Raw genomic sequence first — 19,653 nt, forward strand, 5'->3', positions numbered from 1 at the left:
TATGTCTCTGGATCTATTCTGTTCATCAGTTTATTTGGTTCATTAGATTCTACATATGAGTGAGACTGTATGATACTTATCTTTCTCTGACTAGCTCACTGAGGTGTATTTTGTAATGTAGGACTTTCATTGCTGAAACCAGGACAGTCTCTGGCAAACCAGGACAGTTGGTTACCATAGCAGAGAGATATGCTAATGACTTAGGAGAAAGTGGAAATAATTGTTGGAGCAAGGTCTGTAAAATCAGGAAATGGATCTTAAAGGTCCTGTCAAACTGAAAAAACAAAACAAAACCCAAGACACTATTTGATGACGCATTTCCATTGTTCAAACTGAATAGCAAACAATTCCAGGATGAGGACCATTGGTCCACTGTGAGAGACCACTTGTTTGCCCCTCAAGTTGTTGCCAAGGGTTTAGTTCTACCACAGCTGCAGAGTTCATTTCTTAAACATGAATCACTGAGGATTAAAATGAGTCTAAGAAAAAGACAAAGGAAGTTCTGTCATTACAAAGACATAAGTATCATTATTTTCACATCATTGCCTGAAATTAAGAAAAGAAAGTGGATGAAAGAGAAGGTTTAGTGACTACATATTCAGAATTTGGGAAAATTTAGATAAAATACAAAAATGGGTAAAAAAAAAGTCTCCCCCAAAGTGAGAAACGGTTGAAGAAAATGAGAGGATAAAGAAAATGGTAATGTTTCTTATTGTGTGGGAAAAAATATAAATATGTAATTTTAAATAAAGTTACATGAAAGATAATTTTCCATTTATTCATGTAACATATTTTGAGCACCTACTATGTACCAAACACTGTTCTAGGCAATGGGCATCAGTGGGCCATATAGCATGGAGTTTAAAAGAGATAGCCTTCTTTAGTAAAAACAATGGCAAAACAATAAACAAGCAACCCATGAAAATTCTGCCTTAAAATAATGAAAAGTCAAATTTTCAGTACCTAATCTGCTTACCATAAATTGCCTGTACTGTTTATTGCATTTTAAAAGGGAGGAAATGGAGACATTTTAAAACAAAAGGAAGAACTTTCAATGTTAAGAGCCTTGACTCTTTGATAATAAGTGTCTTGTCTTTCAAAGAAAGTCTGTGGATTTGAATGACATTTGGAAAAATTTATACTCATACACAATACTGATTTTGTTTCACAGATTATGATTAATGTTTTAAATCAAATCAGTTGGTTCAGTTATTTGCAGATGTAAAAAAGTTATCATATATAGAGCCCTTCTCCCATACACATACAAAATACATCCTTACACTATTTAGATGTCAATCTTCAAATGTTAAGATATTTACTTCTTAAATCTTTTGAACAGATAAAATTATTTTCTTTAGAACCCACCCTCTTCCCCATAACTTCCTTTCCCCTTTCCAAAACATCCAGGGTCTGAAATAGTGATGTGGAAGAATTAGAAGCAACCACTAAAGATTTAGAGCATCTCCGTGAAAAAAAAAAATTGCCTTAAAACTGAGAAAAGATTAGGCATATTGATATTTTTCCTTCAACTTAAGCTTCACAGAATAAACTTACATAAATAATGTATTACAAAATTACACTAGCAGTATATCCCAAGGCAAGGTCAATCCATTTATTTTGAAGGTTAAATGATCTGATGGATAGTATTTATACATATAAAAATACTAACCTACTGGTTGACTTGCCTGTAGGCTGATTAATTCATTCAAAATATTTACTTTCTGTTATGTATAAGGTAGAGAAGATGTAGGAACATGATCTTTGTCCTTGGGGAGTCAATAGTTTGGTTGAGTGGGTATGTTTGTATAAAAGTATATTTATGCACTATGAATGTTTTACTAATGCAAAGTGAAGTATAGATAAGTTAGGATTTATCTAAGGCCTTCCCCCTCCCTTCCTTTCTCTGAAATAAATAAAAACATATATAATTTTTAAAACTAAAGTGGTCTAACAGTGCCATTCATTCAACAAGTAGTTACTGAGTGGGCATAGGACAAGGACATTAACACAGTTCTATCTGCAATTTGGTTATTGTTTAATACTGTTATCATCTTATATTATCACTCTAGTTTCCATAGTATTTCTACTTTGTCTATATCCTTCCCATATTGTTTTTATTTTTTATCAGAAAGTTGCTAAATATATCCTGTCACCATAATGAACTTCCTTATTTAAAGAACCACCATATTTAATGAATTAAAATACATCAGAAATACTTTATTTACTAAATGCTGATTTAGGAACAATCAATGCCCAATTAATTTGAAACCAACATCTTGGAAAAGGGCAAGATCCAGAAATGTAGTTAACCAGAGGAATAGGAATTTTGTCTCTAAGATCTAAGGCAAATTCATAGGGATTGGGGATAGAGAGAAATTTGAAGGAAGCAGCAACAGAACAAAAAACCAGAAAGACAAAGGATTCTTTTCATATCATTTAAGATAGCTAGCATTAGAGAAATAATGAAAATGGGGCATATGGGCTATAAAGGAAAGGTCATAATCATGTTTGTTTTCTTATTGTGTTAAGAGCACAACATGAATTTTACATATATAATTCAGTATTAAATATAAACACTATGTTGTACAGCAGATCTCCAGAACTTACTCATCTTGTATAACTGAAACTTCGTATCATTTAAACAGCAACTCCACATTTCATCGTCCCCCAAGTCCCTTGCAACCACCTTGCTACTCTCTGTTCTATGAGTTTGACAACATAATCATCTTATTTTCACAATCTACTTCTGAATAAAAGTGAAGATAAGAGATTGTACTATCAGATACATCTAGCCATTACTTAGATAGTCAACAACATGACCCACATTTATAAATGAAATTAAATCCATTTGAAGCAAAGTTGAAAAATAAATGGACATTTTTTTCAAGCCTGAAATTATTATTTTAAAAAATGTAGTTGTATTCAACGATAAAACACTTTTGAGTGTTTAGGGGGGAAATGTGTTTAAAAATATTTTTGTTGAGATTTATTTTTTTGGAAATCTTTTAAACTTTGGAGTTGTGTTCTCTGAGATCAAGGGCATGGGCTAGAACAGAGTCCAGTCTGCTAGCAGATCTGTGATGCTATAAAGGATAGTTTAGTGCCCACACAGCATCTTGAACAGCTGTTTGACTTTCAATCCTAAGGCTGGGCTGCTTCCAATAACCACTGGGGAAGTCACTTCCGACTGACAATAATAATGTTGTTAAGTTCTGAGCTGACCTTGAGAAATCACTGGTGAAAAGTCAATCTGTTCCCATGGTCATTTAGAGAACTAGGTTTTAGGTCATTGCGCCTAAATTGTACATTTTGGAAATTCCTTCTGAAGCAATAGTACATAGAAATGGATTATTAGGAAACCCTGTGACAAATTAATTTATATCCATTCTCAAGAGGCTCAGCCAAAATTTGAGTTTGTCAAGTGTAAATGGTGAATAATTTATGACTCATACTATTTGTCTCTATCAATATAATACAAAAATGGAACTCTTGTTCTGTTCCATGTACATACCCTCATCCACAATCATTTCAAAATGTTTCCCATCTCCATAAATGGCATTATCATTTCCTCATTTGCTCAAACCAAAGACTTCAAAGTCATCCTTGACTCTTTGCTTCCTCTTACATTCCACATCCCATCCATCTTAAGTTCTATCAGCTCTACTTTCAAAATGCATCTTGGATTAAATGATTTTTCACCACATCTATCATTTCCACTCAGTTCAAGTCATTATTATCCCTTTCTCAGATGACTTCAACATCGTCCTTTCTCCCTGCTTTCACTTTTGTTCTACCTACCATCAATTCTCCATTGACCAGGCAAAACACATAAATCAGATCATATCATCCCTGCTTATGGTCCTTCAGTGATGTCTTCTTACACACAGAATAAAGTCCACCTCCAAACTATGGAAGACAAGACAATTCGTGATCTGGCCTTTGCCTCTCTTTACAACCTGCCACTAGCCCCGTCTTGCTATCCCTTGAACACCTCAAACCTGTTCTTACATCTGGGCTTTTACATTTTCTGCTCCTTCTGCCTATAATACTCTTCACTTAGGCCTCTGCTTGGCTTATTCACTCACACGAGCCTCTGCTAAAATATAATTTCATCAGATACGCCACTACCTCTCAGTCTTTAACTACCTCTGTTTTTTAAAATCTTCCCTTCAGAACAATGGGCTAATGGGATTTTCTGTATTAATTTATTGGTTCATTGTGTATTTTCCTCACTACAATTGGAAGGTCCATGGGACATATTCTCATTTTGTTCACTAACGTACCTTCAGTCCTTAGCATATAATACACAATCAATAATTAATTACTAAATAATACAAATTTATTACTATTAATAAATTCTAGGAGTCCCAATTATGCTACAGTTTTTCCTAAATTTTTTTTGGGTAGGCAAGTGAAAACACAGAAAAATAGCAGGGGCTATTTTTAATTTATAATTAAAGGAATGTGTGTAAAAATGCTTTGTAAAGATAAAATACTATACAAATGTTATTTTTAAAGTTTTATCAAGATATAAAATATTTTGACATGGTTAGAATAAGGACTTTGGTAGAGGAATCAATTTGAATAAAATTATTCATATTTTATCTTATTATAGTCATTATAGAAAAGTAGCAAACTCTAGATGACTCTGTTCTCAAGTTTTGATGATATAGCTAGTTTTCAGAAGACTTCCTCAAATGCCAAGAAATGCAGTGTTAAAAATAATTGAAAATCTTTTCTATTCAGCATTCCTAACTATGACTGCATAAAATATCAAACTTATACAAAAGTAGCTTTCTCTGTTAGTGATGAAGACTAGATAACAAAGATGTCTATTTCTTCCAATAGAGACAAGTGGACATTTTTAGTGTGGGCATAGCTGATAGCGAACTTTGCAGGGCAACCAAACTTGTTTAGAAAATTCAAGAGGCCAGGTCATCAAATGTTGGGATGAATTACTCTATCATAACCTTCATTTATTTGTTTCTTTTTCAGAGGTGATAGGAAACAATGTATTTCTCTTTCTTTCTTTTTTCTTTTCTTTTCACTTCTTTTCTTTTCTAACACAGAGCTGACTTGAATCTTAACATTCACAAATGACACCCAAAGACATTTTATATTTCTGTGGAAAGAAAAGTCATCAAGCTAACACACATACTAAAATTACCCAAAGGAAGCAGGTCAGCATTGATAACAGAATTAGCTTAAACAAATGTATAATCTACAACATGATTTCAGGATAGCTTTATTGAATTTCGGAATTTCTCCCTCACTTTGTGGTGACTTCTGAGGAAATTGAACATGCATAATATATGACCTGACAAATGAACAAGTAAACTATTTTATTCAAGCCTTTTCATTTGTCAACAGCATGCACACAATAATGGCTTTTAATAATGTATATATTGATTACTTATATCTAAATCTTAACCAGAAAATCTCAGGAAGCTTCTAAGGTGTCCTTAATGCTCTCTAGGAAAGGAAGTATAGAGATTTTTAAATTGAAAGATGAAAACCTAATGATGAACATTTCATTAGTAAGAATGCAAACAAAAAGCTATTACCTACAGTGTTCTATAACCAAGACCTAATCTCCATTTGGATTCTGGGGAGGATGAAAGGAATTAAATAAGCTCATAGTGTATTGAAGTTCTACTTAGAAATTCCCCACTATGATTTGCTCTTTTAAAACTCTCTCTAGGTTAATCACAGAACTAGACAAGTAATAAATATCACTTTAGTGACTGCTCAAGTAAAACAAAGAAAGTCAGTTTAAAAAATATATCTGGACCAGAATAATACACACTAATTGAAAATGAGTCAATCTAGTGAGGCAAGTAATGAGGACTGGAAAAGTCAGGATAATGTATTCAAAAGATATAAAAATTGGTCAGTTTATATTTGCTAAGGCACATTTGAGCTTTAATTATTTATAACACTTCACTGCATATGGAGCATTATTTAATTAATTAGTCTTGAGAGCCATTCCAATTGCAGTTGATATTCTTCCCAGCTAGTTTGGGGAACCAAGATTTACTCCCCTGAGTGTAAAAATTGTTTTGAGGAATGAGACTGCAGTTCCCAACTACCTGTGTGAACTGTTTTGGAATTTTACCTACAGGAAAACCATATACCCCTCCATCACAGTAATTGAGATGGGCTATATATTTTCACTTTCAGTAAAGAGTACAAGACATATGGTATTTTGCTATAAAATTTTATCATTAATCTTCAATGATACACAAAGCAAATATGTTACCTGATTTATAAACATCCTGATTTGTAGAAAAGAAAAGTGAAAAAATATTTAATTACAGTTTCAACTTTTGAAATTTTAATGGGACTTGTATTCCCATAAAAAAGCAATAACAAAAGGCATTAATCATTTACAATAAATAGTAAGCAGGTGATTAAAAAAAAAGTGCCACATCAAATACATGAGGAACAAGTTTACAATAACAAGTGATCATTTAAACACCAAACATCTATACAAACTGTATTTGAATCAAGAAACCCACAAATAATAAGATAATTTATAATCCTGGAAACATGGCAAAGTAAAACAAAAGTATACAAATACAAAACGTATCAAAGAAAACCAAGATGGCGGTGTAGGTAAATGCTGGTACTCTCCATCTCCCACAACCATATCAAAATTACAACTAAAATACAGAAAAACCATCATTCAGGACCACCTGAAAGCTTGCTGAATGGAAGCCCTACAACTAGAGAAGTAATGAAGATAGCACATTGAGACTGGGAGGAGGGGCAGAGGTGCAGAATGGACTGGTCCAAAACCCACATGTGGCGTGCTTTTAATCAGGAGGGATATCTACACCATGGAAGCCTCTTGTTAGGAGCAAGGGGTCCCAGCCCCACACTGGACCCCCAGTACAGGGTTCAAGACCTGGGAAGAGAAGTCTCCCTAACTTCTGGCTTTAAAATCAGTGGGGACTATAGCTGAGTGACACAGAGACTGCTGGAGACCCAGGCAGTCCCTCTTAAAGGGCTAGCACATGGACTTAGACTTAATCCTTCTGAGCTCCTACACTAGGGTAGCATTGAGAGGGGATTTCAGAGATATACAGGGAGGAATTGGATTGTTTGGCAGTGGAGCAATAACTTAGGGGTGGCTTTCTCCCAGACAAAAGTACTGGCAGAGGTCATTGTTCTCATGCTGAGACTTCCTCTATTGCAGAGCTGACTGGTAGTCATATCTGAGTTTCCAACAGCCTGGCCCATTCAGTTCTTGCCCTGGTGATTCCCTGAAACCCTGCCCCATCCAATTTGCAGCCCCACCCAGCTGTTTGTAGTGGATTTTCCATATGAATGACCAGTCCTGGCTCAGGCATCAGACTTTCTAAAATTTATCAAACAAGCATCAGTTGGCATCTGTGTGCCCATAACTATAAATAAGAGGCCAAAGACCCAGAACTAGCAGCAGCCTGCCTTGCTTCACAGCTTAGCCTTTCCTGGGCATTTCCAAGCTCAAAACAAATAGCAGCCAGCCATCTGCAGATTGCTCTGTAGCTCCTGCTGGATGACCACAGGCAGTGGCTGACTGCACCTGCCAGGAGGCCCCAGAGCCAGTGCACCTCATGGACATCTTCAGACCACAACAGAATACAACTTTACACATCCATGAGCGACACACTTAAGGGTCAGACTCAGTGAGCACCAAAGCCCCACTGAAGCCAGTCCTGCTTCTTAGGGGTGTCTCCTGCACAGCAGATCTTCCACTGTAGTCGCAGATGGTCTTCATAGCCAATTGTCCTGGGGGTCAATTCCTCCCAGTGATTCCAATAGCAATCAAGGCTCAACTACAACAATACTGTGCACACAGTCCATAGAAGGATTCACCTAGAACAGTGGTCGGCAAACTCATTAGTCAACAGAGCCAAATATCAACAGTACAACAATTGAAATTTCTTTTGAGAGCCAAATTTTTTAAACTTAAACTACTTCTAACGCCACTTCTTCAAAACAGACTCGCCCAGGCCATGGTATTTTGTGGAAGAGCCACACTAAAGGGGCCAAAGAGCCGCATGTGGATCGCGAGCCGTGGTTTGCCGACCACTGACCTAGAGTGACCAGCTCAGGCAGCTGGGGAGGCTGAGACACTAGGCCCTACACTAGGCCACTCTTGGAATACAGGAGACATTGGAGCTCTACCTAATACATAGAAACAAACACATGGAGGCAGCAAAAATGTGTAGACAAAGAAACATGTCACAAATGAAAGAACAGAAATAGTCCCCAGAAAAAAACCTAAATGAAATGGAAGCAAGCAAACTACTGGATACAGCATTTAAAACAATGATTATAAGGTAACTCAAGGATCTTAATGAGAACTTCAAGAGACTTAGTGAGATTTTCAAAGATCTTAGTGAGAATTTCAGACATGAAAAAGGACCAGTCAGAAATTAAGCATATACTAACTGAAATAAAGAGTAATTTACAGGGATTCAACAGTAGAATAGAGGGTTCCAAGAATCAAATCAACAATTTGGAATATGAGGAAGGAAAAAACACACAATCAGAAGAGCAAAAAGAAAAATAATCCAAAAATATGAAGATATTGCAAGGAGCTTCTGGGACAACTTCAAGCATACCAACATTCACATTCTGGGGATGCCAGAAGAAGAGAGAGAGCAAGAAATTGAAAATGTATTTGAAGAAATAATGACAGAAAATTTATCCTACCTCGTGAAAGAAATAGACTCATAAGTCCAGTAAGCATGGAGAGTTCCAAACAGGGGAACTCAAGGAGGCCCACACCAAGAAATATCATAATTAAAATGCCAAGGCTTAAAGACAAAGAGAGAATCTTAAAAGCAGCCTGAGAAAAGCAGTTAGTTACCTACAAGGGAGTGCCCATAAGACTGTCAGCTGATTTCTCAACAGAAACTTTGCAGACCAGAAGGGAGTGGCAAGAAATATTCAAGGTGATGATGACAAGGACCTACAACCAAGATTGCTCTACTCAGCAAAGCTATCATTTAGAATTGAAGGTCAGATAAAGAGCTTCACAGACAAGAAAAAGCTAAAGGAGTTCATTACCACCAAACCAGTATTACACGAAATGTTGAAGGATATTCTTTAAGAGGAGGAGGAAGAAGAGAAAAATATAAAAAATATGAACAATAAAATGGCAATAAACACATATCTATCAATAATTGAATCTAAAAATCAAAATAAGGTGGGGGTGGGTGGGTGAGTGAGTGGGAAAAGATCAACCAAAGAACTTGTATATATGCATAACCCATGGACACAGAAAATAGTATGGTAAAGGTCTGGGGTGGGGAGTAGTGGGCAGGCTAGATGGGGTTAGTGGGGAGAAAAGGGGATATATGTAATACTTTCAACAATAAAGTTTTAAAAAAACAATAAAAATAACAAAAAAGGAATCGAACAAAATAAACTGATGAATAATATAGAACTAGAGGCATAGAAACATGGAACAGATTGATGAATCTCAGAGGGAAGTGGGGTGGGAGTGCAGGAAGAGATTAATCAAAGAACTTACATGCATATGTGCATTATCTATGGACACAGACAATAGGGTGGTGAGGGCCTGGGGTGGCCCGGGAACCAGGTAGAGAGGGGCAATAGGAGGAAAAGGGGGACATCTGTAATACTCTCAACAATAAACATTAAAAAAATTAAAAAAACAAAAAACACAAAAAAACCTACTGAAGACAAGATCTGACAGAGTTTTATACTGATTGTGTGTTTCTTTTCTATCTTCTTAAGTGAATTCAGAAGATTGAATAGAGACCTAGGTTCAAGAGTTTTCCTTTGCTCTTAGGCAAAAAGAGCATTACTAAATAGACAGCCATTCCACTGCAACTATAAAGGGTTACTGCATGAGCATGGCAAAACTCTTGAGTATACAGGGTGGTAAATTGTTCTCTCTTCAACAATTAGGAGTGATGATTTCCTTTGAGGGAGGAGAGTGTTTTGTGACAAGTATTTTTCTGAAGGATATGAAGAGAAGCTAGTGAAAACACTGTGCCAGACCACAAGTAAAAACAGTGGCATCAATATAGCTCTACACAATACAAAGGATACTTAGTTGGGAATAAACAGAAAAATTCTTCAAGTGAGGAAGGAACATCACACTCTATTCTTTCTTTCCCTGTCAAGCAGACTAGAGAAGAATGATTAAAATTAATATTAGTTCATTGGTTTTCTCTTCTCTTCATCCCTCCTTACATTCTTTACTTAATTCCTTTGTTCCTTTATCTATTTAGTGTTCACCATATACTAGATACTTTGTAAGATGCTGGGTATAAAAATGACAACCCTCTCCTCTAAATAAAGCTTCTTGGAGCACATGATTTTGTGAAGGTGCTTGACATTAAAGATTCTCAGATAGTCATGACAAAAAGAATGTTGTTATAGAAGGAAATATTGAAGGTGTTATGAGAGGTTATGAAGGAACATCTGGTCAAATGTGAGCTTCAGAAAAAAGCTTGCTTAATGTCTGAGCCAAGATATAAAAGATTACTAGACCTTAACCAGGACAATATGAGGAGGTAGCTGTGGGTAAGAGGGGAATCCAGACAGGATCAGTATGTTCAAAGCCACGCATGTGAGGAACGGAGACCTGGGAATACCAAAAGAAGCAGTATGGCTAGTGTCCAGAGAGCAAAAAAACACACTAAGAAAAGAGAAGTTTGGGGCCAGACCAGCCAGATGGGGCTTCGAAGTTCATGCTGAGGATTTTGGTCTTTTCCTAAGGACATTGAGAAGCCACTGAAGAGCATTAACATGAGACTAACATAGTTCAGTTTATGTTTTTACATATCTTACTCTGAATTGTAGAGTGGCAAGAGTAGATGCAGAAAGGCTAGGAGAAAGGGTGTCTTGTAACTATGGTGATTACTTCAGTAAACAGAGTCAAGAAATATTTAGGAGGTAAATTGATCCAGCGATGTGTTAGAGGCTAGTCATCCTGAAAAGGTACTACACTGCTCTGTTGTTGTTTGGGTAGGAGAAAGTATTTAGTTAGATTCTCAAAGCTTTTGGGTTTTGTAGATTGTAGCAACAAAAGGATAATGGAGCAAAGAATTTTATGTCTTGGAAAAAAGTTATTACAATGTTTGATGGTTGAATCTAAGTTGGACTTGAAGAGAGGTGAAGATAGAGGAGCAGTGAAACTAATGGATGGAACACAGATTTGTCAATGTGCTGGAAGTCCTTATAAGTCAAAGAAAGATAATAGGAGGGATATCTAAACAAGTACACCAATCAAGTAGGTATCAATACAGTTCAATGTGGTGCATGTTACCCATAACTCAAGCATTATCATCTCTGCAAAGCATGTTACTGGTCTTGAGATTCCTGAGTAGGAAGATGGAGAATGATAAGTATTAACATTTTACCATTGTTAGCAAGCAAGCAAAGCCAATAACCAGGGGAAGTGAGGAAGTATTTATAACAACATGCTGGCTAGAAGGGACTCTGGAAATTATTTGGACCAAATTCCTCATCTTGCAGCTGAAGAACAAAGTAGTAATCAGAAGCTAACTTATGGAAGAATAAGACTAGAATCTCCATATCCTGACTTTTAGTGCACTTGTCCAATGATTCATCTTCTTTGGTTTCTGGAACTAGAATAAAATTACCCCTTTTGTAGAAATTCTGTCTCCTTTCATTATATCACATAATACATTCTATTTAAAATGCCCATCTTTTTCAATGAATGCTCTTCTACATATATGCCAAAGTGTTTTGACTATTTATTCAGTTAGAACATTGAAAAACTATCACTATTATGTTCCACCCTACCACAAAAGCTACTTTGATATTCTGAATTACATGAAGGAGAATGGTTAGAAAAGAAATTGACAGTTTCCTTGGCAATTTTTTGCAACAACTCCTGCGTCTTGCCTTTTTGTAATCTTCTATATTCTTTTCTCTGGAATAATAGAAACCCTTGACCTTTCTTCAATATGCCACCTTTGGCTGTGTCTCCATAGAGATCTTTCCTTGAAGTGCTGAACATACAAAAGCAGTACCATTTTATCAAGTTTTTCTTGTTTGGTAGTCATTTTCTTGGTTTGTTATTCATTTCTGTTCACACACCTCTTATTCTCATTTCAAAAACACTTATCATTATCCACTGTATGCCAGACATTTTGCTAGTTATTAAAATCTTGGAGGAGAGCAAGACAAAATCTATGTCTTCCCCACTCAGACTCTAGTAGATAAGACAGAAATATAATGAAAAACCAAAACAAAACAAAAACCATTGATCACTGCTGGATGATGCTAGTGAACAACTTGTTATTCTGAAGACTGATAAAATAGAAATATTTATGATGCATATCCCATATGAACAGTATACTGGGCACTCAAATAGTGGATGAGTGAACATTTTTTGCATTAAAGTTCGCCAGCTAATAAATGAAGAAGAAATGACAGAAATAGGCAATTATCACATTGTAACCTCTAGCCATTGATCATTAAAAGCTGCACAAATCACACTCAATAAAGCGAAAACAAGACATTATATACCTCCCAATAATGAAGGACTACACTATCACCTATGAAATAGTCAAACTTCAATATGATCAAAACTGTAGAACTGCACTTTTCAATACAGTAGCCATTAGCCACATCTGACTACTGAGCACTTGAAATGTAGCTACATTGACTTGAATTGTACTGTAGCTGTAAATTTTTACATTGATTACATGTAGAAATGACAATTATTGTTCTATAGTTAAGTAAGATGCAATCATTAAAGGAAACTGGGTGAAATGTATAGGGAAACTCTGTGCTATTTTTGTAACTTACTGTGAATCTATAATTTCAAAATAAAAAGTGAAAAAAGGGGATTTAAGAGACACACTCACAAAATGCAATGTGTGGACCCGATTTCAGTTCTTATTTAAATAAAAAAAAAAAACAAAACAAAAAACTTATTAAAACATTTAAGACATGTCTGAGAAATGGAAATTTGAATATTGCATGTATATTTTTTATAAAATTATTAATATTTTTAAAGTATTATAATAGTACTGTGGTTATGTTTAAAGAGTAAATCCTTATGTTTTAGAAATACTTTCTCAAATGTTTATGAATAAAAAGATCCATGCCTGAGATTTGCTTGAAAATAATGGAAAGCAAGGCAGAGGTATAGAAGAAGTGTCCATGAATTGATAATTGTTGAAGTCTTGATGGGTATTTATTATAGGGTTCTGTCTGCTTTTGTATATTTTTAATATTTTCCACAATAAAACATTTTAAAAAGCAACCAAAAGAGAGGAACAATTTCTGAAAGGATATTATTAATGTAGATACTTTTGACATTTAAAATATAATGGCTTGGATTATTTATAATTGACCCTTGAACTAGAGGAGTAAAAAAAGATGCCTATTCAACTTAATTTTAATCAGAACTATTTTAAAAATAATCACTGAATGCTTACTATGTATGTGTAGGAAACTAGGCTTAAAATGTCTTACCCTCTGTACATCATTCTGCTTCTGAACTGTTGGAAAATCACCCCCAACAGGTGCCTGCCGGCTTAACTCATCATCTTTCAGCTGTAGCCACACCAGAAGTTCTTGAAGAGAAAGATGCAGACGCTTCCACTGGTCAGAACTGGCTTCCAAATGTGATCTGAAAAATAACAGGAGCAAAGTGTATCAGAATATCTAGAAGGAGAATTGATGATTCTAACAATTTCATTAAGTAAGGTACATTGATTGGTTAGTTCCATAGTGTATAAACCTATTGTCAACTACATGGCAATCCTCAATAATAATCTGGTTACCTGCTTTTGAGAGCCATAAGATGGGGATATTTTGATGCAATTTTGTGTGTCAGTGTTTAGCCATATGTTTATTTCCACATGCGGAGTTCTGAGATTTTAGCATGAAATATACACTGAAATGGATTACTTTCCCATAGTGTTGCAGTCATGATTCTTAATGTTTCTTGTAGAAAAAAAATTGGACCCAGTGACTAATATAAACCACTCAGTTTTCGTGTGACTCATGGCAGCACTGGAATTCTTTCTGCTTTGAGAAATGGAAAGGTCTCTCCCCACATTTTGACTTTTCCATTTCTACACCCTAGACAGCCTCTTCCATTGACTCCTTCCATCTGGCATCTGTTTCTTTCTGCTCCTCTTCCCATATGCTTCTCCCTTTCCTCTACCCTTCTTTATTCGTGTGCACCTGGGATTTGTTTTCACCAAGTTCCAACATTTTCCGCTTTGTTTCCTTTGTGTAAAATGTACTGAGACAACAACTCATGTGGAAAAGTAAAATCAGACAGTTGTCTGCAAGCCTCCCCCAATCATGAATAATGTAGGCAAGACTGAATTCTTTCCCATCAACTGTATTTAGAACATGTTAATCCATAGAAGCCATTTAAGAAGACACAAGTGTGCTATAAAATCCACATTTCTCTTGAGAATGAGGAGCTAAATTAATAAAGTAAATCATAATCCAGAAAACAAAGAAGAAATGTGGAATGTTGGCAAGGCTCCATCCTCAGGTAAAACAAGAATTTTGCTGCATAACTTATATCATCAGCAATTACTAATCAATTCATAAAAACTAATGCTGCCAATAACATAAATATAACATAGTCTCTAATGCTACAAAGATTGAAATGTAAAGCAACCAGGTAGAACAACATTTCCCTTTGCCATTTGGTAACTTTGCCTGACATTTCAAATACAATTCTCCTGCTGGCCTCAGTCAAACAGAATCCCTAAATGGTAACTATGTACTGAAATTAAATTGTTCCAAACTCTCTGAAGCATAATTTGATAACACATAAAAGTCACTAAAATATGCAAGTACAAATTTGAGGAACTTATACGTGAGAAAGTAGCTGGGAAAGCATGCAAAGATATAGGTAGAAAATGTTATCTATAGCATCACTCATGATCGACACAAAGTAGAAACAACTTTTTAATACTAGGGAATTGGTTAAATATATAATGCTGAAGTCATACAAATCTATGCATCCTGAGGCAAATACTTATGAATATAGAAAAGACGACCCTTTTTGTTGCTGAGAAAACAGGTTGTAATAATGTACACAGTCTATTTTATGAAATGTTTTTATGTGTCTGTGTTTCTGTGCACATGCTTGACTATGTGTGAAAAAGTTCTGAAATGACTAGTTTTACCCTGAGGAGGATTTACAGGTGATTTATTCCTTCATCTATATACTTCTGCAAATTGTCAGAATTTTTTCTATTATGAGCAATAGAAACATTATGTTGAGAAAAAATGAAGGCATTTCCATCAGAGAATTAAACTGTTCAAGACCCTAAGAGCATTTATTGTCTAGTAAATAAATCATGAAATACCCCAAATATGGTGGGTGAATTAAACATAATAGTGCAGACTGCATATAATATAGAGACACTTCTTTTATGTTTCTGTTCCATCCTTCTCCTTCAGTTATCACTTTTCCATGATAAGCCTATGTGAAAATTCCCTATGCAAGATTTTAGCTGTTTAATGGCATGTAATGACTACTAGTTATAGGGATTCCCTGGGGTGTCTAGAATTTGCAGCTTGAGGGTGAAACTGTCAAGCAGGACATTCTGAAAGATAGGTAGAGTGCGTCATAGCCCAGACCTAGAAAAGCAGCAAATGGGAGAAGAGATACTAATTAAATAAATATGTATTGAGTGCCTCTAAGTCCTAATAAGGCATTGGGAGTAGGGAGAGTGGAAGGTAATGGAGAATGGAAAGATGCCTGCTGCTTGGCCTCCCTCTAACTGGAAGAGGAAATAAAGTACCCCTGTGGGAGAAGTCTACAGGAGGATAAATATGTAGAAGAGCAGGCTGCCTATGGTGGGGCCTCCAGCTGTTGCTTCCTTTACATAAGGCTGTGCCACAACCTCAGTTCTAGATTAGATGGTGCTGACTAATTATGAACAAGTCAGTGAAATCCTTTACGTCCCCCAAAACAGAAAAATAAAAGCTTTGAGACCCAGGGAATTCAGTTCTAAGGGATCTAAGAGAAACTCCACAGTGTGAGATAGAGAGGCTGTTATGAGCCAGGGACACAGGGTGGTCAAGAGAGTTAACAGAGGAACAGAAGAAGGACCTGGGACCACATATGACAAAAACCTCTTGTGTGTCTGGGTGAGGGGACCTTATTTATCCATAGTTATGAAGTTAGGTATCATTTCAGAATGTTTGATTACCTTAACCACGTTATCAAATGACTGTTTCATTCTTTTCCTTGCTAAAAGCATGAGAGTGAAAGGCAAGAGGTGATAAGACAAAAACTTAAGCGAAAGGCTTATAAAGGACAGAGGTCAAAGGGTTGGAGAGGAGAAAGTCAGTCATATAATGGCTTCTGATTTACAACAACATTTACAAAGATATCCAATATAAAGTCATGGTTCTCAGACTTCAGTGAGTATAAGAAACATTTGGGTAGCTTGTAAAATTTCAAGTACAGATTCTTAGGTTTCACCTCCAGAATTTCTGTACTTTTAAAAGAACCTTCACCTGTTCACAGGTGAGCTCCAAGAGCATTCTTTGAGAAAGAATTTCTTAAAGTATTTCCTATATGCCCTAAATATTATTTGTTGGTCTCCACAGGCCAAAGGTAGTACATGTCAATGTCATGATTTTGAAGGAGACCTAAATGTAGCAAAACACTATGAGCTCAGAAAACATTTCTCTTTGGTGATGCTAAGCTCAGAAAGTGTTTTCAAAACACATTTCCAATGCATTTTGAAGGCAGCTAGCTACCCTATTTCTATTTTCAAGATGGTAAGAAATATTCCTAAATAATTAACCCATGTTTGTATTTAGAATCTCTTGCTGAAAGGGTTTCTTTCTATTTGTAATGGATTTTCCCCTGCGTCCTTTTATCCTAGGCTGATAGGGCTGGAAGGAACCTCAGAGATGGTTGTTCAACCTTCTTTTTCTGCAAATGAATAAACTTAGATGCAAATGTATAAAGACAGCTGCTGAAGCACGTAACTTAAGCTGTCATATTAAGACACAGGGAAGAGAAATTACAAACTTATATGAGAAAATCCTTAAGCTTAGTGATATTTAAAAATTTTTTATTTTATTGTTTAAAGTCTTAAAAATAGTAGTACATATGTCTCCTTCCCCCCCTCCCCCCATTGACCTTCCCCAGGTCTTCCCTATGCCCCGGCACATGCCCTCACCCCCCCACTCACAGTGTCTTGCGTCCATTGGTTATGCTTATATGCACGCATACAAGTTCTTCAGTTGATCTCCTACTTCCCCCAGCCTTCCCACTATAGTTTGACAGTCTATTCGATGCTTCTTTGCCTCTGTATCTATTTTTGTTCATCAGTTATAATGTTCTTTATATTCCACAAATGAGTGAGATCATGTGGTATTTTTCTTTCACTGACTGGCTTATTTCACTTAGTATAATGTTCTCCATTTCCATCCATGCTGTTGCAAATGGTAAAAATTCCTTCTTTTTTTTTACAGCAGTGTAGTATATCATTGTGTAGATGTACCACAGCTTTCTAATCCACTCATCTGCTAATGGGCATTTAGGCTGTTTCCAAATCTTAGCTATTGTAAATTGTGCTGCTATGGACATAGGGGTGCATATATCCTCTTTGATTGGTGTTTCCGTTTTCTTGGGATATATTTCTAGAAGTGGTATTACTGGGTCAAATGGCAGTTCCATTTTTAACTTTTTTTTTTGAGGAAACTCCATACTGTTTTCCACAGTGGTTGCACCAGTCTGCATTCCCACCAGCAGTGCACAAGGGTTCCTTTTTCTCCGCATCCTCTCCAGCACTTGTTGTTTGTTGATTTGTTGATGACAGCCATTCTGACAGATGTGAGATGGTACCTCATTGCTGTTTTGATTTGAATCTCTCAGATGATTAGTGACTTTGAGCAAGTTTTCAAATGTCTCTTGGCTTTCTGAATGTCCTCTTTCAGAAAGTGTCTATTTAGGTCCTTTGCCCATTTTTTGATTGGATTATATTTCTTCCTTTTGTTAAGTTGTATGAGTTCCCTGTAAATGTTGGAGATAACATTGGCAAATATGTTCTCCCATGCAGTGGGCTTTCTTGTTTTGTTGATGGTTTCTTTTGCTCTGCAGAAGCTTTTTATTTTGATGTAGTCCCAATTGTTTATTTTCTCCTTAGTCTCTCTTGCCCTAGGATATGTGTCTGTAAAGATATTGCTATGACAAATATCTGCTATTTTGCTGCCTATGGCTTCTTCTAAGATTTTTATGGTTTCCTATATTACATTTTAAGTCCTTTATCCATTTTGAGTTTATTTTTGTGTATGGTGTAAGTTGGTGGTCTAGTTTCATTTTTTTTGCAAGTATCTGTCCAGTTTTCCCAACAACATTTATTGAAGAGACTGTCTTGACTACATTGTATGCTCTTGCCTCTTTTGTCAAATCTTAATTGAGCATAATGGCTTGTATTGATTTCTGGGTTCTCTGTTCTGTTCCACTGGTCTATATGTCTGTTCCATCATTACATTAGAAAGATCATACATCATGACTAAGTGGGATTTATTCTGGGGATGCAAGGATGGTACAATATCCGCAAATCAATAAACGTGATACACCACATAGACAAACTGAGAGATAAAAACCATATAATCATATCCATTGATGCAAAAAAAGCATTTGACAAAAATTCAACACTCTTTCTTGATAAAAACTCTCAGCAAGGTAGGAATAGAAGGATCATACCTCAACACAATAAAAGCCATATATGACAAACCCACAGCCAACATCATACTCAATGGGCAAAAACTAAAACCATTTCCCCTAAAAACAGGAGCAAGACAGGGATGCCCACTCTCATCACTCCTGTTCGACATAGTACTGGAAGTACTAGCCATTGCAATCAGACAAGAAGAAGAAATAAAAGGCATCCAAATTGGGAAAGAAGTAAAACTGTCCTTATTCGCAGGTGACATGATATTGTACATAGAAAACTCCAAAGACTCCATAAAAAAACAAAACAAAACAAAACTACTAGACTTAACAAATGAATTCGGCAATGTAGCAGGATACAAAATTAACACCCAGAAGTCTATAGCTTCTCTACACACCAATAATGAATTCACAGAAAGAGAAACTAAAAAAGCAATCCCACTTACCATGGCAACAAAAAAAAATTAAGATACCTAGGAATAAATTTAACCAAGGGGATAAAGACCTGTACTCAGAAAATTTCAGGATGCTGAAAAAAAGAGAAGACATGAACAAATGGAAGAATATGCCATGTTCTTGGATTGGTAGAACCAACATCATTACAATGTTCATACTACCCAAAGCAATCTATAAATTCAATGCAATTCCCATTAAAATACCAACGGCATACTTCAAAGACCTAGAACAAACTTTCCAAAAAAAGACACCGAATAGCTGTAGCAATCTTGAGAAAGAAGAACAATGTTGGAGGGATCACAATACCAGATATCAAGCTATACTACAAAGTCACTGTTCTCAAAACTACCTAGTACTGGCATAAACTTAGTGATTTTTAACCCAATGTTTTGGATCCCTGAGCAAAAGGCTTCCTACTAATTGGCAGATGCACTTACCCCTACCTACTCAACATAAAATAACAGAGGAGGTTTGAAGAGGCACTTAGCTTCTATCCATTTTCTATTAATCTTTATTAGTGAAGA

At 35.9% G+C, this 19,653-nt stretch overlaps 1 protein-coding gene across 2 annotated transcripts in view; it reads right to left on the bottom strand.

The window, feature by feature from the left end:
- The window catches only part of DMD (dystrophin), a 2,362,317-nt gene that overhangs the window by 421,865 nt on the left and 1,920,799 nt on the right, over positions 1 to 19,653 (bottom strand). For both annotated transcript variants that reach the window (XM_079764882.1, XM_079764883.1), the window contains exon 57: positions 13,477 to 13,633. In XM_079764882.1, the coding sequence (XP_079621008.1) occupies positions 13,477 to 13,633 (157 nt within the window). The remainder of the gene's footprint in view (positions 1 to 13,476; positions 13,634 to 19,653) is intronic.

Source organism: Cnephaeus nilssonii, assembly GCF_951640355.1.
Source record: "Cnephaeus nilssonii genome assembly, chromosome: X".
NCBI classification, from domain to species: Eukaryota; Metazoa; Chordata; class Mammalia; order Chiroptera; family Vespertilionidae; genus Cnephaeus; species Cnephaeus nilssonii.